The sequence below is a fragment of the Bolinopsis microptera genome, chromosome 2, assembly GCF_026151205.1.
Source record: "Bolinopsis microptera isolate Bmic1 chromosome 2, MBARI_Bmic_1.0, whole genome shotgun sequence".
Taxonomy (NCBI): Eukaryota; Metazoa; Ctenophora; class Tentaculata; order Lobata; family Bolinopsidae; genus Bolinopsis; species Bolinopsis microptera.
Window position 1 is genome coordinate 16951783 of NC_087073.1, and position 22751 is coordinate 16974533.

Consider the following 22751-nt stretch of genomic DNA (forward strand, 5'->3'; position numbering starts at 1 on the left):
ATTTTCCCAACGAGAGCTGAATCAACTCATAATTATCACCTGATGTATAGTAGGAGATATATCAACTCATCATTAACAAAATACCTGAGGAAGGAGATACTCTGAGATGTCCAGACCGTGTTTGCTCCCGTAGTAGATAGCTCTACTGCCTCCCATCCCATAGCGGAAAGGGTAGCGGCCGGTAAACAGGGCTGCTCGGGATGGACTGCACATTGGCTGGGTGTAGTGGCGTTGTAGTATGATACTCGAGCTGAAGGATGGATTTCTTAGAAAATTTACAAATTTAGGTATAAAAACCAACAATATATCGAAAAACCGAGTTCAGTAAAAAATACTGGGCCGAGTTTCTTGTTACCACGTCACCGTATTCACTGTAATTGGATTTGCTCATTGATAAATCGTCTGCTTTTACACTAATTGATTCTTTGATTGTTAATTATGGATCGTTTTTGAAACGTCCTGCACCGCCACCATCCGATCCTAGCAGTATAGTTTGGCGGCTCCTAAAAAGCGAAAAGTTTTGTCGGCTGCATTTAGAGCTGAGGAATTTATTTTCCCACTTTATTTATTGAGTCGAGGAAAACTGTTCTATAAACCGTGTAATTACCTGTTTATGTTAAAGAAAGAATTATTAAACTAACCCCATGTAGTAATGTTTGAGTACCTTTCCAACACAGCTGAAAGACATACCTAATTGAATAAAATTTGCCGCACGTTTGCCCGCACATTCACAAATATTCGCCGCACTTTTCAAAAATATTCGCCGCACACTTGCTGCACATTAAGCGATTTTAGGTGGGATCACACTTTTCGCAAAATTTTGCCGCACTTATATGTTGCCTCGGGTGGGACAATCGCTGATTAATCTCATTGTTGTGCTGCTTGAAATTTCTAAATATCATGTGAGAAGGAAAGAAGCATTTCTGAGGCTGAGGACATGCACTGGGTGTCTGAGTGTTTGTTACACATTTACTAAGGTAGTTAATGATTATATCTAGTAATTATGAGAGTAGCATGTAACGCAACATTAAAATGTTGCTTTTCCCAAGAAAAGATCTTTGTCGTTTACACACGTCATGATGATTAAAAATATTGAACAGTAATCATAATTCCTTCGAATAACGACTATAACGACACACGGAAGTCGAAATTTCACGAAAGTCCAAAGGAATTTCTTTTACAATTATTCACTTTCACTGGCTAATCTAGAAAGCAAGATCATTTCAGTATTAAAAGCGGAAAAACAAAGATCTTGCAGTTTCCACATTTAATAAATTAGCAGTCCTTGACTTGTCCTTACCTGGCTAATCTGTCTATGTAGGGAGTCTTGATGTCCCCATGTCCCTGATAACCCACATCATTGTAACCCAGATCATCTGCTATGACCACCAGTATGTTAGGATGGGTGCGTATCAGCTCCTGCTTGGGACTCAGGACTATAGCTAGACTCACTGTAGTTACCACCACTATCAGTACTATGAACGCTATAAGCACGTGATCTGCGGACAGGATATGGTTAGAGGGCGTCATTCAGTAATCTGGGGTAAGTTATAATTATCATTATACAATCATGACTTATGGTTATGTTACAGGTGCCCCCGTAATGGGGATCCGCCGAATATAGTTTTCAACCATCTGTCATATGTCTAATGTCTATCATAAGGTGAAAGGATGCAAACTGTTCGGTTTCGACTGATTCGCATTTCGATTGGACTTATTGCCGAAGCACGCCTGTAACTATGAAGAAATATTTGAGTAGTCATTTATTTGATTATTAGTGAATGAGTGAATAATTTTGCCATACGATTTGATGGATTTTAAGTTAGGTGGTCGTTTATCGGCAGTTCTTGTGACAGAAACTCTCATCAAATATTTGTTATGCAGAAACATTACAAATTTTACAAAATTTCCCATACTTTTCAACTCCTCCAAATGGCGCTTCCTCCTTGAGTTTGATCTTCTCAAACTAGATTTGGGATGAACTGCGAAATTAGCAACAGCTTCCCGTTTAACAAGCCTGTTATTATGTATGATAACATTAGGCGGCCAATCTTCCGCCAGAGGACCTTTAGCCGGTGACGCAATGTTATTTTTCTGGCGGCTGCGGCCCGGCCGTGAGCAAAACATGTAAAAGCGTACCAATGGTCGAGCAAAATGCAAGCTGACAATCGTAAATAGCATGGACCAAAAGGCATTAGGCCTGCACTAGACACATCGGGCGAAATATTTGCACTTATTTATACCTTAACGTCAATCAAGTTCATGTATAGTAATCACATCCGTCAACACATCGCCGCCTCTTTAGTTAGCACATTGTCGCCCAATTTGCTGCAATTACCTAACTTGGCAGCAACTATGACCCTAGTTATCCTAACATCGGAAACTAGCCGTCTGCGCTATTTTCATTAACTATCACCAGTAATTCTAAACTACGAACAAGCCGTATGACGGCTGGTTTGTTAGCCGTTTGTTCTGTAAAATACCCAGCTCTTTAGCTCTACCTACACGTGCAGTAGTCCAGTATACTGAACTCCTCTCTGAACCTCCAGTGGGGGCCGAACTCCTCCGCTAGGATCCCCAGATCATCAGGGTTGTTGGGTTTAAGGGCTGGTCTCCGTACCTGGGAGAGGTTTCTGTATTTGCCGGAGGTGCCGCGTCTTCTACCCATCCCTCCTGCTCATCAGCCCTGTACATTTCCCGTCATGTCACTGTGATAATCACGTGATAGCCACGTGTGAATTTAAAGTAGTTTCGATTAGCTGATATTAACGTCTGAAACTAAAAATAGATAAAAAACGTTTGGTATGGTGTAAATTGGGTATGGTGTAAATTGGGTATTTGCGTTGTGGGACGTGGGTCTCCTTATAAATACCAAACGAAGTCTCAGTTTCTTTCAGTTTCTTCTTTCGGAAGGCTGTTAAAGAAACTAACTTTCCATCATAAGCTTTAAGTTATACTGAGGTAACAGTATAACAAATGTGAATTTATTATTGAGCTACACATGACCATACAAGTACGTGTTGTTATACAATACAAGCTCTATAATACATGATTCAGGAAACCGCTTTTAACTGGACAAAATTTAGCCACAAAAATATAGCCACAAAAAAATGCAAGCTTAAAACTATGAGCCTCACGAAAAGCATTAACCGAAGCCTGCTATTTCACAGGTTGCAGTTCCTGTTGACTTCCACTGCACTGGTGGTTACTAATGGTAATTTGCAAATTATAGTTAATTACAGTTGAGTAATGGTTTCACAAGGTATGAGACCTTGCAGGTCTCTCCGACCATCCACCAGCAAGGTAAAAGCTACAATCCAAGTCAATAAACAGTACTGCGCCAAGAGTGCAACAGCTATACTGATGAGAATACAGATACCGTGGCCCTAAATGTCGTGATTGAACATCATGAGCCAGGGCCAAGTGTTGAATTATTGATCAGTGAGATCACTGATATAGTTAATTAGCTTAATTCTGGGGTACTGAATGTGGCATTTTCGTGGCTAGTGCAGTTTATTGTTTAGTGGCGTATTAGCAGATGATTAGCTCTAACTTAATATATGTTTAGTGGCGTATTACGGAGGCATGGTAATTGGTAAGATTTGGAAGTGTGCAGACTGTAGGTGTACTATTTAGTACCTTATATTTCCCTTCTGGATGTAAATAAAGTGTTTGAACTAAAATTGCAAAAGTAAAACTTCTGATGGTGATATGGTTTATGATTATCTTCTTAATGTCAAATAAATTGTAAATATATAATTATATGATATGTAACGGCACAATTACAGTGGCTCAAGCGGAGGATGTTCATTATCCTGCACTAAGTTTAATAATGTGATAACTTATTAATTATGTGGTTATGAATTCAATCAAACTCCTGGCTCGTTATATTAATTACTCCTGGCTCGTTATGGTTACTACTCCTGGCTCGTTATGGTTACTACTCCTGGCTCGTTATGGTTACTACTCCTGGCTCGTTATGGTTACTACTCCTGGCTCGTTATGGTTACTACTCCTGGCTCGTTATGGTTACTACTCCTGGCTCGTTATGGTTACTACTCCTGGCTCGTTATGGTTACTACTCCTGGCTCGTTATGGTTACTACTCCTGGCTCGTTATGGTTACTACTCCTGGCTCGTTATGGTTACTACTCCTGGTTCGTTATGGTTAAGCTAATCCTGGCTCGTTATGGTTACTACGGTCTTTTTGAAAAGTTCCCCAACAGCTAATATTTGAACTATAAAACTGGAGTCAAAAAAGATGCAACTACAACCTGGATAGTGAAGATCACGCTTAAATTGGTAACCCTTGCACTAGAGATAATTGAATTTAATTGATAGTTCTAAAGTGAAGTTAGTTTGAACTTTGCAATTCCGCTTTGAAATACCAAACAATAAGGATAACTAAATTAGCAGTAAGAACTTGTCGCGTTTACGTAATATATATATAGCACAATTTTGTAGCTTCATTTTCACATGGTATGTGAAAATGAAGCTACAAAGTTACTATAGGGCTAGGCGTACCAGCAAACAAATATTATTGCTGTGTTTTCGATGTGTTGATAGCTATTCAATTTGTAAATATTTACATGCTGATCTTTTGGTTTTCACATAAAGCTAAATATTAATTGCATTTGTAGCCAGCTTAAAAATGAGACTGAGTATGAACTATAAATATGTTTGACGTAAGTAATATATATATATATATATATATATTCATCAATTGTGTATAGGCTGTCGCGCTATTTTAATGCCTCTTTACCGAAAACAGTTGACCAATATTTCCTTTTACTCCAGCTAGGAAGTGGCGTTATAACACAAGTTATATACAGAAACCTTATTAAATTATAAATAGAAACCTTATTAAATTGTCAAATATGTATTGTTAAAATACCATTATTTGAACATGTCAGAATTTGAAATATGCGACAACACGAAAGTTGTATATTGTCTCGAAACAACATTTACAAGCATGTGTGCTTTCACGTAATTTAAAGAAATTTGCCTTCTAAGGCATTCTTGAATCTATTCAGCGACACCCTTGCATCAATAATAAATGTCATTTATACTGCCAACGACGACTGTCGACTGTGCCATTGATAAAATTCAAAGAATATTTTTATCGGCGACGGCTAGTGCTACTCGGCACTCCCTCCTTATTATCAAACAGACTTCAAATTTAAGATGCTTAAGATTCATTTGAATGATATCACCATTAGCATTGACTTTAAGCAGCCATTCTACATTTCCGTACAAAACATAACCCAAATACTAGACGACATTTATACGCCAATGTCATGTGATAGCATTTGAATCAAATTTAATTTACAACCATATCATTATTAGGAAATGGACGCTAGAATTGAGCTGAAGCAAAGAACTGATAAGTGCAGGTAAACTGATAATTCAAAGGAAAAGTAACTTTCATAAACTAAGAGGTACGATAGCTACAAAGTGATGAAAATTACATATCCAATTATAAGTTTCATGTATCATAATATGTCTCTGATGATTGCTACTTGATGATTGCTATCTCACCCCACAGGAAACTAGTTGGACACTTTGCATCACCACCTGTATTTGCTCCCTAATTAATTTACTCGAGCACTTTGTTGAAAGAAGAAGCACAGCTAGATCAGGCGATTTGAATATGTATAATAACTGAAAGTTTGCTAACCAGTTTAAATTGGATAGGTAGATAAGCCAGTAGATTATAGCACTATAACAACAGCCACTAGTTACTAGTGGTAATAGTGGTAAAAGTGGTAATGGTGGTAAAAGTGGTAATAGTGGTAAAAGTGGTAATGGTGGTCATAGTGGTCATAGTGGTAATAGTGGTAACTAGTTATCACTAGTGATTACTTGATTTAAAGTAGCAAGATAAACCAGTAGATTACAACAATATTCACGCAAACTACTTGCAGTCAAACATCTACCAAATTTTCCAATGTACCACTACCAGACATTCGTCCAGAATGACTGCACGATAAAATTAAACTTGCTCGGACTTTTCAAAATTTTTGAACCATTGTTAATTTTAGTACTGGGCGGCGCTCAGCCAGTCATTCCGCCGAATTATGAACATAATAGCCTGGGGTTCCCAGATAATTGTTTTTTGAGAATGTGAGCTTTTTCACTATACCAAATTTGTTATACTTTTAGGAATAATTAGTGAGTTTCGTCATAGTGCCATCTTACTATATATAAAGCGAGACGATATATATATATATATATAATATATATTTATCCGTGCCATTTTACTGACACCACGGAATCAACTTTTACACGACTTTCCGCAGAAACCGTAAAAGATATACTACTGAAACTTTTTTGACTGGGTCAAATGCTTTAATGGCCTTCAAATCAGCATGAAAAAATAAAAAATTGGCCAAGAAATAGGAGTTTTAGAGCCCAAAATTTGGACCCCCAAGTAATGTCAAAAACGCGAATTAAATAGGTAATAATTATTTTAGTCTCTTGAGTCTTGACACCACTTTAGGGTTAGACGGGTTCCTGCTAGTATTTAATAATGTGCGGCTTTTGGAGTCAAAAAAGCAGCTAATTTGAGCAATAAAATAATGTCTGATGATTGGATAATATGCTACAACTTTTTCGGAAAGTTTCCTGTTCAAAGGGTTCCGAAAAATGTTGTTAGGATTGGAATGAGGGAAGTTTATTAAATATGTTATTCTATTTACTATTTTGCTACCTGAAATTATCGCTAAAAATCATCCTACAGTCAGTTTACGTGGCTCATTTATCATTGTCGATGGCGCACGGCCTGAATGTTTGCCGGTTACTACTGTTATTTAAGTAGCTGATTAGTTGCCAGAGGAATTATCGATTTGTCAACAAGAGTTGACAAATCGATGTGTTATTGTATTAATAGTCCAGCCATATTGTCAAGTGTGTACTGACAGTGGCTAAGTTGGATGATCAATGATCATCTAGCTGGTTACTAATACTATTGGTTACCAGTGGTTACTTGTGATAACTAGTGGTTGCTAGCTGGTTATTAGGGGGTGTTGTTACCAGTGGTTACTTGTGATAACTAGTGGTTGCTAGCTGGTTATTAGGGGGGTGTTGTTACCAGTGGTTACTTGTGATAACTAGTGGTTGCTAGCTGGTTACTAGGGGGGTGTTGTTACCAGTGGTTACTTGTGATAACTAGTGGTTGCTAGCTGGTTACTAGGGGGGTGTTGTTACAAGTGGTTACTTGTGATAACTAGTGGTTGCTAGCTGGTTACTAGGGGGTTGTTGTTACAAGTGGTTACTTGTGATAACTAGTGGTTGCTAGCTGGTTATTAGGGGGTGTTGTTACAAGTGGTTACTTGTGATAACTAGTGGTTGCTAGCTGGTTACTAGGGGGTTGTTGTTACCAGTGGTTAATTTTGATAACTAGTGGTTGCTAGCTGGTTACTAGGGGGGTGTTGTTACAAGTGGTTACTTGTGATAACTAGTGGTTGCTAGCTGGTTACTAGGGGGTTGTTGTTACAAGTGGTTACTTGTGATAACTAGTGGTTGCTAGTAGTGGTAACAAGTGGTTTCTGAATACTGATTACTGATAGTAACTGGTACGGTTGGAATTGAAACTAAAGTAAGACAATGTAGTAGCTGCAATATTTATAATGTGTATAGAACGGTCAGCACATTATACATAACACGACAGATACCACATTCCTTCAGCACAGTATTCTAACGGGAGGACTCGAAAATGTATATGCACTTACTATTAAAGTATTACAGTATTACAGTATTACGCCTCATAACGCTCTAATAGGGGTATTAAAATGGGTAATTCAATTAACAATTAGTATTGCCAGGGCCGGGTAAGCGTCAATATATAGCTTATAAAAGTACTTTGTTGCTTTGTGGATACATGTCTCGTTACAAAAGCTGCGCAAAATAATCTTTGTAATGAAAATGCACCATGATGGTGTTTAAGGTCCCTATAATATATGAGTATAATATGAGTATAATGTAAGTATATGATATACAGATATGCAGTATCAAGTATGCACAGATTGTAAGATGAACGAAACGTCAGGATGAAGGTTAATAAGTACATATTGATCTCCGTCACAAAGACAAATTGTTAGGATATGATCTAGCGGTTATGATAGAGTAATTTGTGGCATTATAATCCAATTAATCATTATCCGTATCGCATGATTTTGTAATAATTAAACTTATAATTAAGGAATAAGTCATAAAATTTAATTTTCAATGCCGTTCAAATCTTGTTAGATCGTACTGCAACACTATTTAGATTGCAACAAATTATATTTGCAATTTGGATAGTGTTGCAATCTAAATATAAGTGTTGCAGTACAAATCTAACAAGATTTGAACGGGATTGAAAATTAAATTTTATGACTTATTCTTTAATTATAAGTTTAATTATTACGACCCACATAGAGGACTATTCACTTAATAAACAACACTGCAGGTTCCAATTCCAGGCAAGGTTATCCTCCAGCTCGAATAAAAGCAGATCCGCGTACAGAAGACGTAAATAAACCACAAAACTGAGAGAATTATCCCTAACTACAAAGCGGATCAGGGTTGAACATGACAATTAAACCTGAGAAAATCTTAGACCCTCTTTTCCCACGTGACGGCTTTACTTAATAATTGGGCTGTTTACCAATCCATGGGCAGGTTGGCAGGTTGAAATGTTCGTTTTACTCTCATGATACCGATGGGGCAATTACGTGATGGCTCATTATCATAAAAAATGCGGCGGCTGGCTAAGTAATGACAATAACGTTTACATTAACGATTAAGTCATGTTCCTGTGGGCGGCAGAGAGAAAATATCACGTATAAGAGAACTAATTGTTCTGAATCCACAACTTAACCGATACAATTAAACATAGATTGAAGGTAAAGCAGATTAAACGTAAAGTAGATTAAACGTAAATTGGATTAAACTTAAAGTCGATAAAAGGAAGTATATCTGTATAAAAAAAAGAAAACGTCTGAGATTAAAGATAGCTACATATTATAATAGTGTAGTATTTTATTACATATTATAACAGTGTAGTATTTGTGCAGGTAGTAATTTAGGAGAGAGCACATATTTTGGTCAGACAACCACTGAAGTGAGACAACGTTTTAATGGACACAAGAGAAAATTTAAGTTTGATGCTGATAAGTCTTATACCTACTAAGTCAGCTTTATCGCAGCATTGTTTTAATGACCATCCGGAATCCATGAATCTTAAAAATTTGCTTTTGTTTAGAAATGTCCGGCAATGCAACTAGATAGGAAAGATCATCGTTTAATTTCCATATTCAGAACAAATATTTTGGGGATTAATAGAATTAAAGTGATAAGATGATAAGTTTAGATATTTGTGTTGTGTCATTTACTCGCCTTTCTTTATTTTTGTCAGCATTTATGTTTTGTTTATGATTGGTGTCCCGTTACCCATGTGTTTTAAAATGTTTGCATAATTTCTACGGTCTTACTTTTTCATGCATTTTTATTCAAATTTGATGACAATAAAAGCTTTCCATTCATATTAACTTTCACGTAAATTTTGGGATTTTTGTTTTTAAGACTGTTTTGTTTCACCTAAATATGAGTCTAACTTAATTATATTCAGAAGGTTCTCTAAAGATGAAATTTTATACTGTGTATGATTCGCGCCTCCCAAACAAACGTAAAATATTATAATAGCTGTATAACTTATAGGGATTTGAATTTGGGTGAAGCTTCGACACAAACAGGTCATGAGAAAATCCCAAGGAGTTTGAGTTTCTTCGCATGTTTTACTAAGTTTTCTAGCTATGTTAGTAAAACCTAGTAAAACAGTAAAACCTAGTAAGCTAGTATATATGTCCTCTCGGAGCATGCCAATTTAAATATTAATCTATGTAGTCTGGACCTTGATATGATGTTTGCAGGCGCGCCTCTTATCTGTCAACAGATAACATGACTACGAAAAAAACAAAATATGCTAAAAACATTACAAACATCTCAGATAGCTAATCTACTAACATTACAAATATAGAAATTTCTACTAAAATTACATATATCTACTGACATTACAAGCCTGGAATTTTGTTAGACCTTGTGTTTTCGTAGCAATTTGGTATTAGCTGTCAACGGATGACACTCGTACGTTGGACACTAATCAAGAAAGTTACTAAGCACACTATTAATGCATTGTTAACGCACAGTGGTCGCTTAACATACGATTGACTCATTCATAATTAGTCAGAGTATCTCTTCACTTTACTTGAGAAGCGTGTGTTAAACATCATGAAATAATATACTTACCTTATCTGCCCTTTTAATGAACGGCCCTTGCCCCTAATTAAAGCAATTTGTCCTCTACAGCTCATACAACGTTAAAACTACTGCTTATTTCAGCTTGAATTGCGACCTTAACTTCCCATTTAATAATTTATTAAAAGACATAATATAAATCAGATGACTTGAAATTATTAAGAATAAGCAAACAAAAACTCATTTAAGCGATTTGAGCGATTTAGCCTTCTTTTAGAGAAAGAAGGATAAGAAAAAACAATTCTTATGAAAATCAAAAACAAATCTTATTGTCTATATTTCTGTTTATATAATGCATTTTATTTGGACACGAAGGGAAACACACTATGTTAGGCTTGAATCCTTCGTAAATAAACTACATCTTTAGAGCCTCAAATCATTTGTTATATTATGGTATAGTGTTGAAAGTATTAAATATCTGTCTATAAATCATAAGTTCACAATAAAGCCTGCTTGTATAGCGCACAGACTTGTCTATTCTCACCACTTATATCTTAACGAAGTCTTAATTTATTGCAGCGACAGTGACCAGGAACTCCTCCATTAGTAACATCTGACCAGCGTGTTTTTACTGGTGAAAATAAATGTCGCAAGTCGGCCAAACAATTATGTCACCTGCAGATGGTTATTGAAAGAGGAGTAAAGGAGAGGAGGTATAAAGATTTGAAGTGTTGTTGAAAGTATTAAATATCTGTCTATAAATTATAAGTTCACAATAAAGCCTGCTTGTATAGCGCACAGACTTGTTTATTCTCACCACTTATATCTTAACGAAGTTATCTGACCAGCGTGTTTTTACTGATGAAAATTAATGTCGCATTTCGGCAAAACAATTATGTCACCTGCAGATGGTTATTGAAAGAGGAGTAAAGGAGAGGAGGTAAGATTTGCAGATGGTTATTGAAAGAGGAGTAAAGGAGAGGAGGTAAGATTTGCAGATGGTTATTGAAAGAGGAGTAAAGGAGAGGAGGTAAGATTTGCTGATGGTTATTGAAAGAGGAGTAAAGGAGAGGAGGTAAGATTTGCAGATGGTTATTGAAAGAGGAGTAAAGGAGAGGAGGTAAGATTTGCAGATGGTTATTGAAAGAGGAGTAAAGGAGAGGAGGTAAGATTTGCAACCAAAAAACATACCAACCCAGATTGGTTTCGGTTACATTTTGTATAATTTTGCAAAGTCTAAATTTGACTGAAACCACTACTATTTTTTCTGTAGAGACTAGTAGTTATAGTAGTAAATAGTGGTAACTAGTGGTGACTAATGATTACAAGTGGTAACTACTGGTAACTGATGGTTACTGATGGTTACTGATGGTAACTATTGATAACTATTGATAACTAGTGGTAACTAGTGGTAACTAGTGGTGACCAGTAAGTACTAACAGTAAAGTAAGGGGCAAGGCAGGAGACTAATACCAGTAACATGGCTCCTACAGGTCACATACCAGGCAGCAATAGCCGGAATGTTTGCTGCTAACCACTCCTCAAACAATGCAGATCACAGAATTTCACTGCCACGTACTGACTGCAACAAAGCTAAGCGATCTACCCATAAACCGCTTCAGAGGTTTATCTGGGCGGGCTGGGTGATATTCAGATCATAACATCAGAGCTTACTAGTGGTAACCAGCGCTAATCAGTGAAATTGGGCGCTTGCCGGCTCATTATACGGATTATACATGATTTTTACCAGGCATAGCATAGTGTATGTCATTACTCTGCCAGGTCATATCTTTTAGCTGTGCAAACTGCATGTCATTAGTACTCTGCCAGGTCATATCTTTTCTGAACACATTATCAACGACTGGTTTTACGGCTTGTGATCAAGTAAGTGGGATTGTTGGCCAGATATCCAACGTGTACATCCGATAATGGTTATTGGTGGTTGCCAGAAGTTACCAGTGGTGGTAGATAACGGTAAATAGTGGGAACTATAGATCTCCAACTTAGGCTGTCAGATAGCTATATTAATAGATTTACATAGATTTGAGAAAAGAAAAAGCTGTGGTATAAATCGGGTTTTGCGATAAATCGTGGCGTGGAATTGGTTCTGTAGGGTCAGGGAGCCCTAATCATGCCCGGACTAAAATAGTTTTAGCTGAACTGAGCAAGTGATGTCACGTCTGATGTGGGCATGTGGTGATTGGTGAAACTAGTCTTCCAGAGTTCTAGGGACTATAGACATGAACCGTTCAGAGGAAGCCTGTGGGTGGTTAAAAGCTCCTGCGACCCGCACGTTTTACCGCTCTCTTTTGCGAATATACTTGGCTCTTAGCAAAAAATAAACAAAGATGTTATTGTAGTAAAGCGAATTATTATATGCGATTACGTTTGGCTCCTTATTAAAAACAAAACAAAGATTGTACAGGGTGGCCCATAAGTGACTACCCACACGCAACCTCTTAATAACTCACGTAATTCGTCTCCAAATTGCACCAAAATTTCAGAGATTATAGATATGGGTCAAACTTAGATTTCCTGAAAGTTTCGTAAGCCACGCCCAATTACAGTGGGCGTGGCGTGACACTCCCTCTTTTTCACTATTGTCTTCATAAAATGAGAACGCTTTAAGCTAAGAACTCAAAATTTTTTGCACACATTTGGCTTGATAATTGAAAACTTTTCCAAAGGTTTCAAGTTCATTGGTTAAAATATGGCTGAGTTATGACCATTTTAAAATCCATCGGATATGTGATCCGAGCACTCAGTCAGTGATATTTGCACTCAATTAGTGATCTCGTCACCCAATCTGATCAAGAGTAAGGCGTTAGCGTGTATTAATGAGGTTCATTAGGCTTTGATTGGATACCGATGATGACTTTGCTAGAAAGGAAAACACAAATTTTTAGGATAAATCAATAAATGAAATCAACCTCAAAGTAGGGATCCACATTCTGCTTCGACAGGAATGTGTTGGCGAAATCTATCCTCGATTGGAAATCACGGTCCAAAAGTTTGTGTTTCTTTGTGATTCGGTAGGCCCGGTTAGAAAGGTCTTGCTTTAGGATTCGCTGAAGGGTTGTTCTGCTGATGTCTAAGGCAGGAGCTCGTTTCCGGGTGCCAATCTTAGGTGTGTCCATCACGTCACCAACAACCATCGTGATGTTTTCTACAGTCCTCGAAGTTCGTCTTCTGCCGACTCTTCGCCGATCGTGTGCAGAAAACGTAAACTTGATCTTGTGATGAATGTCAAAGCAGCTTTTCCGGCAAGGGGGTGATCGGTTGAATTTCATCTGAAATTGTCGTTTAATCTGAGGGTAGAACACCCCATTTTCTTTCTTCAGGCCCATAAGCAGGCTGCAACCAATCAAGCGGTGCATGTGAGCCAAACAGGCCATTAACCAAGTGACGAGATCACTGACTGAGTGCTCGGATCACGTATCCGATGAGTTTTGAAATGGTCATAACTTAGCCATATTTTAACCAATGAACTTGAAACTTTGGGAAAAGTTTTCAATTATCAAGCCAAATGTGTGCAAAAAAGTTTGAGTTCTTAGCTTAAAGCGTTCTCATTTTATGAAGACAATAGTGAAAAAGAGGGAGTGTCACGCCACGCCCACTGTAATTGGGCGCGGCTTACGAAACTTTCAGGAAATCCAAGTTTGACCCATATCTATAATCTCTGAAATTTTGGTGCAATTTGGAGACAAATTACGTGAGTTATTAAGAGGTTGCGTGTGGGTAGTCACTTATGGGCCACCCTGTATTATAGTAAAACGACTTATGATTAACAATAAGCTGCAGTTAAAATCACAGGAAATGTGAGGTACACGTACATGTTTCTCTCTTACTTATGCATCCTATTGAGTATAGTAGTGTGTACATACTTATGTAGTTAGCTATACAAGTGATTCTCACCGTAACAATTTTTGCAGCAGTACCACAATGGAGTGAACAAAGGATCTTATGTATAAAGATGGAACAAGAACAACAGAGCGCCGTAACGGAGAGTTGTAATTCTCCAGCCTGGTTTAATTATATCCCTCCTCAACGAAACTAGTTGTGTTCTATATCATAGCACCTTGCCTAATCGTACGGTATACAGGATGCTGGATGATCATTTACTCTGGGCCAACCTGGCACCTGCATTTTCTGATTTTGAACATTTTCTGATTGTGGCAAGTTCACTCCCTGAATAAAACAAAACAACGAAATTAAGGCCGGGCCTACTGGGGCGAAACAGGAGCTGTGCGCTGGTTGAGCGACCCTACAAAGTACAAACCTGCACAGTCTATAATTCTTTACTACACATATACTCTGACATCCTGCGGTGCCTTTTTGTCAACCATGAGCCAGCTAATTAATGTAATTGAAAGTACTGAGCTATTTATGCAAATGAAAACGAATTTTGTTCAATATCTCATAAATAATAAATTTTCTTGGTCTTGCATGTCCTGAAGAACCCATTACGTGTAACTGTATCCATATTTCAATTAATACCCCCACACTCCTTTTGCCTTGACACGACTCATCAATCATTATTGTGAGAGCAAGTTTGGCAAGGATTTTACAATGCTAGTCAATCAAAATGTGTACTGCAGATTTAAGGTACAAAAGAAAAGATAAAGACGGTCATAAGGCTCTTAAACAATCGGCTCTTTCTTCTAATCTTGACAAGGAAATGATCTTACCATGGTAGTCAGTCGATATTTGAACGGCGCATAGATTTTGTAAGATTTAAATAAAAAAAGATAAATACGTTCATAAGGCTCTTAAACAGTCGGCTCTTTTATCTGTTCTAATCTGCTTAAACGAATCAAACTGCTTTTAAGTGTAGTGAAAGAACATACGCTCGAACTTTGGTGCTAACGACTCTTGTCGTCACACATTTGTAACTGATGCTACATTAATTTCAGACAAGGAACTTAACGTTGGAACGATATCAATGCACTTCTCAATTCAGCAAACAAGACAACCCTTGCGTGAACCAACATGTTCATTTGTCCACGGTTATACTAGGCCTGTAAGATGAAACTCACGACCAGTGTTTCTAGTATATAGCATGAGTAGTATTATCACACCGCTCAGCATAACCACTAACCAGTGTAATGATAATCAGCCAAACTATTTTCTCGTTTCAGCATTGTCCAGGACAATAGTTGCTCTGTTCCGCCTGTAGGTAATCACACTATTCAAACACACACTTATTGCTACAAAGCGTGATTTCTCTGCTTTGAACTGTTGCTAAGCTAAAGCCCTTTCGGTCTGGACATAGTTCTAAATAATGATTATGGCGTTTAACTCTTAACAGTGATTTCTTCCGAATGAGTAAGGTGGAAATGTATAACACATGCCGTCCTTCAAGATTATTATATTGTTGTTCGTAGTCCCCCAGCATAGTGAACCTATGTTTCATTTGTGAATGTTCTAAAGAAATAGATTCTATCATAAGGCGGCAGCCTGAAAGTGGTAGCTCAAATTGTACAATTCATGGGTGCTTATGCTGATGAGAGAATGGTTATTGAATGATGTGGTTAGAGTCTGGGATCCAGTCTGGGGTCACTTACTGGTATGAACATTTAACAGAGAGTTTAGTGATTATTGGGTACCATGTGGTCTAAAGTGTGTCATCTAATCTGAGACTAATTTAATCATCATCATGATCACCACTTCGCCTGAAATTAAGTGCGAATGATTGAATATGGTAGTTAAACATTCTATTACGTAAGATAGTGACATTTTGTTAAATACCACCCCGGTACTGGAAGTCATTAAGTAGCAGGGCTGGGAGTGGTACAAGCTTAAAGCACAGTTTGCACCATTTAAAAAGGTTACCGCGCCTCTCGGAACTTCAGGAGATTATGCCCTTAAAATTCTCTGCAGAGTTGCAGACAAAGTGCACCAGACGAATATCTGACATCTAGTACCTGACTTCCAGTTTCACTTACTTCTAGTTCCACTTACTTCTAGTTCCACTTACCACATACGTGAGTTAGGATCTTCTTGAACTGCGTTCTCCTTTGCAACTTTTTTGATGTCATTAGCAACATCATCACGTTTCAAGAACCAGTACCAAGCTCAAAGTAGCAATAGGAACTGTTTATTTCCGCACCAAAACATCCGACAACAGCTAAATGACGGGTATATCAGAGAAGTAAGCATGGTGATTGGCGGTGATGGTTACGGTCATCACACCAGTGGAGTTATGTTAATCAGTCAATTTTAATTTTCAAGTCTTACTGTAAAACGGAAAAAAAAATAATCTAAGAAAACCACGATTCAGACACATCAACCATGAAAACAAATATGTGTGTGCATTAGCCACTAATATAACCTTCTAAAATAGCTGCTATCTAGTAGGTTATATTATTATATCCGCTAGCCTTACAATAAGATCCTTCGCACCAGTCAAGCAATTTCAAATATTTAGGAGTCTAAGCAGAGGAGGCCAACGATCTTTATACCGGGAAAAGGTTTCAGAAACTATTCCTGAGGTTCCACCCCAGAACCCCTGCGATCTGTTCCAGAGATTAATGGAATGCTAGCTGCGACGGCGGTTACTCCTGGTTACCCCTGGTTACCCCTGGTTGCCGCTGGTTAGTGGTTACTCCTGGTAACTTCCTGTTACTGCTGCCGTTTTAGTGCACTGGATTGTCTATCCCAAAAGCGTTCTCACTAATTTATCACTTTAAATTTAGTAAGTAACTAGAACCTATAAATAATTATAATTATGTTTCTTCACTGCGTTACTTCGATCCACACATCCTAGTATTAAGTATTGGGTGCTCCTCAGTATTCAGTCACTTTAAAAGTGGTCACTAGCCGGCACTTTAAAAGTGGTCACTAGCCGGCTACTAAAAAAGCGTCCTCTTGGTCGTCAAACTCAAATTGGTCAAATTAAGAATGGCTACTAGGTGGTTACTAACCGGCACTTCAAAAGTGGTCACTAGTCAGTAGCTGGTCACTAGCCGGCTACTGATATGCTTGATGCTTATGACATGGTTATGCCGTCGGAATTTTAGTCTATGACCCATTATTCATTTTCCTTAGTTGCCACCCTCCACCCAAGCCAAATGGTGAAATTACATAATTCCACGTCAATTTGTTGATTGCCCGTAATTTGTCAATTGTGAAAGGAAGCCCCTTTTTGTCTAGTTGTTTCTAATAACGATTATAAGCCGTTCCACACTAAACAGTGGTTTCACGTCATTCTTTCCTCCGAATGAGCAGTAAGCACAGAAATTCCTGATACTCACTATAAAATTATCTGTTACACTCCTGGCCAAATTAAAATGCATTATTGCTTCTGAACGTTAAAGAACCTGCATCAAAAAAAAATATAAACAGTGCATAAAACAAGTAATGTGCCCGATATTTTGTAAAACAAGCAGACACACGCAGACTGAGGAAGTAAGGAACTCATGACTATTTACTGTCGGCCAAGTGACGATGAAGTTGAATAGACAAATTTAACAAACCGTTTCAAGATGAAATCAATAATGCAAATGATTTCTATGTGTAAAATTTGTTAAACAAACGGAAAACCGTAAATATATTTGTGTACATTTAATACCTGGTAAATGAACGATAAATGTTCAGGAAATGTTTAGTAAATGTATAATGAATACATAGTAAATGAGTAAATGTATGATAAAGACAGCAAGTACATATGAAAGTAATTGCGGGAAGGCAACACATGTTTTATGTCTTGCCAAAGAGCTTAAAAAGTAAAAATTATTACCTCCTACTACAAAAATTATATAGAAGAGTAGTGAGGAAAAACCAATAGTGCAATATTTTCAAAATGGAACTGATTTAAAAAATTCTGTAAAATAATTTTATTTCAAAATTTATTCCATCCTTTCTTATGTCCATACTGCAGGAAACATTATCGAACAATGATTTCCGATTGGACTAATTAAAAACTGATTGAAAACATATTTTTGGAAAATAATTGGAAAATGATTGAAGCCACCCGGAATCTGATCAGGTCTGATGGATGAACAAAAGATCCTAGGAAACATCATACAATGCTAGATAATCAGGTTAATCCGACTAAAAAGCTACCCCATTCACGGGACAGCCAGTTTCCTGGCACTTCCCGCTAATGATGCTTCTTCAAGTTCACACCAGTGTAACCGAGGATGAAGACAGTCAAGCACGAGGAGCCCATCAAAGCAACCAACAATTAATTTGTAGTAATTTGTAGTAATTTGTAGTAATCCGACTAAGCAAACAAGATTCACAAAAGCAATCACTACAAATAATCCGAGCTAATGCTCTGTATGTGTTTTTGTTAACCGGAGAACAATAATAATTAGTACATAGCACAAGTATTCACTGTTAGCCTGGCCTAACATTGAACCAGGTATATACGATAACCAGGTATTACCAGGTGTTACCAGGTATTACCAGGTATTACCAGGTATTACCAGGTATTGCCAGGTATTACCAGGTATTACCAGGTATTACCAGGTATTGCCAGGTATTACCAGGTATTACCAGATATATTCTCAGGCTGGTTAAAGTTCCTCCCTGTGGAATCAGGTCACCCAGCTGCGACTAACTTTACCAGCATCCAGGAAGGCAATTACGGTCGCCAAATAATTTGGGCTTTCATGATAATCGTTTCAAAGGACATCGTAGGAAGGTTTGTGCAGCTAATGTTATGCTCAAGATAGACTGAATAAAAGTAGGGTATTACATGACGAAATGCTGTAGTGTTGGAGCAATAAATTCATTAAATTGCCAAGCATTTAAGAATTGTGTAAACTCGTTGTACCGTGTAAAATGGTAGCTGTTACTAGAGGCAGTGACCACAGCCCCCTACGAAGAAGAAGAACCAAGGGGCCACGTAAAGTGCCAGGAAGACGACACCATGGAATGGTGAGATTATTGTCTCCTCAGAGGAGGAGGTCCCTAAAGGAACCTCCCTTGGAACCTCCCTACAGGAAATCCTTATAGGTCCCATGTCTAGGGCCCGAGACACGATGTATCACGAGGACAATCAGAACCTGCTATGAATCCTACAGCAGCCTCAAAAAGACAAATGAATATGAAATCAACATGTCATTTGGAGTACCAGCTCTAATTGTTATATCTCAATTAGAGCTTTAGAGGCTTTCATACGCGGCAAAGGTGTGTCTCTGTTCATCACAAACCTATGAATGTTAAATGCTAGTTATATGGTTATGGAGATATTCAACCAGATCCAAAAGAAGGAAAACCAAGTACTGACGGAATGGGCTAGTGTTGAAGAACAAAGTTGAAATGAGGAAATTCCCTTTTGGAAATGTTCAATGGAATTGTTCTTCAGTGTAGATCTTGAATACATAAATCTGAATGAACAGTCTCACATACGATAATAGGTAAGAAATGCAAAAAATGGGTGGAACTAGTTAATTGGTCTGATGACTCAATTACCTGTCCATTAGCTCTCAATTAGCTCACTCACACTGCTTAAGAATCAATCTCTCGTATCAAAAAAGAATTCCTCGGAACACATAAAAACGAGATCACCTTTACTTCATAAATATATGTCCGCCCACGTGACTATTTAACGGATCAACCAATGTTCATAATATGCTCTAATAAATGGAGTAAATGAGGGCATAAGATTGCTAGTACTAAAATCACTCACTGGTTAGTGGTTATATTTCAAACAAAATTTTTGCAAAATGCAGATGCAGATCAGGTTGATTTACATCCTTTTTATTTGAGAACCACATGAATTATATCCAATCTTAATACAATAGTATGATAATTCTATAAGTCTATAGACTAGAAACACATTCTACTATCTTCATAATGATAAGACATCAGAACTATCTGTCATATCAGTACCTGTACCACAAGCAGTAGTTAAATAGTTGTCTAACTAGAGGGAATCAACACCATTGAAACAAAACAGGTATCAATGTCAAGAGTATAACCTGCTTATCTTAGTATCTTATAATCATCCAGACTGAATTCACATTTCGGCCATGTCACGAGAGTGTGCTTGGTACAACTGTGGCGTTTATTGGATCATGAAAGTTATAATTTCAGCTCATAATTTTCATCAAGATGAATAAATGTGGCAAAGTTATTGGAAAACTTTTCTCAACTGCCTCCCGAGTCCGACTAACATGGATATTTTGAAAAGATTTGGAGCCTGTTACACAAGAGAGCGAACTAATGGGGTTGCTAGTGGTTGCTAGCAGTAACTAGCGGTTACTAGCGAATTACTAGCGGCTGCTAGCGGTTACTAGTGGTAACTTGCACTGAGCCTACTTACCGCATATATGTATCAGCTTATTTCGAAATCGTTGTCTTCTTTTGTCTTCTTCCTTTTCTCTTTGGGACCTTATCAATCGCCTGTAGTTTCTGGATACGAACATTGTGATTGTCATTATTGACGGTAACTGATAAAATAGTTATTATCACGGGTCAAGATAAGCAAGGAACTATAGAATAATAAGATTCAGTAACTACACCATAAGGTAGGTTTCCACATAGAATACGCGATTTAAGTTAGCTATATATTACTAAAACGTCCGTGAAAACTTCAAAAACTTGTCAAACACGAAACGTTGCATCTCCTTGTTTACTCGAATAATTTTGGGCTCATCCAACTGCAACTGTGCTTAACTTACAAATACAAATGTAGAAATGTATAATGCAAGCAAAATTATTATGCACACTCAGTCATGAGTACTAGATACTAGAGGTTTAACCCAGTAATCGACGGCAGTGGCGTAACAAAGGGCCCCGCAGGCCCCACTATGCGGGATTGGGGACTATTAGAGAAGAGGGGCGCTTTTTCACAGAATTGCTCACTAAATGGTAACGTTAGTTGTTAACGCCACTGATCGATTGGCCGGAATTAAAGAATCCAGTACTAAACCAACCCGGGTTTCATAAAAACAGTTCATGGTTTTGCAGTGTGAATCTTGTGAAAATTAAACTGAATAAACAACTTGACAACCGATAATACGAAAGCACTTAGAAATGAGTGGAACCAATTAATATGTCTAATGACTCTATTATATGGCTAAATCTGGCCTATGATCCATTATAACAAGGAGTAAGTAGAGTAAATGAGATCACGTGAATTCCAGTCCGATTATTCACTGTTAACTTATGTTTAAACCTTAAATGCACAAACCTAGAAGATTCCTTTTATTCTAGTACCACAGTTTTAACACAACAGTAGGAACGTGTAATACTCTTAAAGTACAATATAGAAATACATTTCCCCCTCTAAGTACTGCAGTTAGTAGTATCTCTTTGATGAGCAGAGCGAGCAGTAAACTTCACGATGGAAGCTGCAGAACATGAAGCACCTAACAGGGTAATGTGGAGTGCAGGTCTCGTAAACCAAGATAAGAAGTTACTGTGCAGGCCACTCAAACGACTAGGAGGAGACCTTTTCAAGTACCAGTAACTGCTGTTAGTAGTATCTCTCAGATACAGGGCAAGCAAACGACTTCTCACTTCTCATGTCAGCTATGATATTTCAATAAGATCTTATAGAAATATCATAGATGATCACGATCACAATTAAGACTAGAACACAGCTGATTTACGTTTATAGCTAATATTCTGATCTTCATTGATTAGTTGGTTTCCTAAAAGTGGCACGTTGATATCACCACAGTCTGTACTGTGTGTACGTTATTCACTAACCATGGTTATAGCTTCCAATATATCATACATTACTGCACAAACTGAATCTCTACTCAACAATATATAGAGGTCTACTAAAACTAAGGGACAATGAGAATGTTCACTATAGCAGTAACATATGAATTAAAGATGACTGAGCACCTCCAATTTCCTTACAGTATCGCTGACAATAAATTCTAACTGCCACAATGCAATGACGCAACAAATAGTCTTACAGCATAAGACACGCTAATCATTACCAAACATGCTAATTAATTTACGCCAATCATTACGATATTATGATAATTATTACCCAAAGATATTTGATATACCCAAAAGCTATACCCAAAGATATTTCATATACCCAAAAGATATACCCAAAGTTTAACAAAAACTAAGATTTCCAATTATAATCTGGTAACTTTATTCAGCAAGTTCCGTCACGGTCCCACAAACTACACGAAACTGGCTAGTGGCTACTGAGTACTGGCTGATGCTTAAAACTTAAACTAAATGCGAATCTAAAAAACTTTGGGTCATGTTTTTTAATGTACAAATCCTGTCTTATGTTTTATTTTAACTTAATAAAAGCATGTGCATTATACTTTTAACTGAGTGTTAAATATCAAGTGAATGAAGGCATAGAGTGACAATTTATAATTGTAGTTTGCGGTGTATTTGTGTGTCCCTTTTTCGGACAAAATCTTGTTAGTAAATTAATATTGGTCAATGGTCATTGGTGTATGACCATGTATAATAAATATTAGACGAAGCAATCACTGACTGGTACTTAGTGGCCAGTGGCCTCTCAAATAACACAACTTCTAATTAGAAGCTCTAAAATATATTTTTGTTTGTTTGCCATTAATGTCT

At 37.4% G+C, this 22751-nt stretch overlaps 1 protein-coding gene across 5 annotated transcripts in view; it reads right to left on the reverse strand.

Annotated features, from left to right (window-relative positions):
• The window catches only part of LOC134811249 (arylsulfatase I-like), a 37757-nt gene that overhangs the window by 5676 nt on the left and 9330 nt on the right, over positions 1–22751 (reverse strand). For 3 of the 5 annotated variants that reach the window (XM_063818021.1, XM_063818019.1, XM_063818018.1), the window contains 2 exons: positions 1301–1499; positions 85–250 (listed from right to left, as the gene is read on the reverse strand). In XM_063818021.1, coding sequence (XP_063674091.1) covers positions 85–250; positions 1301–1499 — 365 coding nt within the window. Of the gene's footprint in view, positions 1–84; positions 251–1300; positions 1500–2505; positions 2711–16212; positions 16374–22751 lie in introns of those variants that run through there. The other 2 variants (XM_063818020.1, XM_063818017.1) reach the window with 2 other exon arrangements.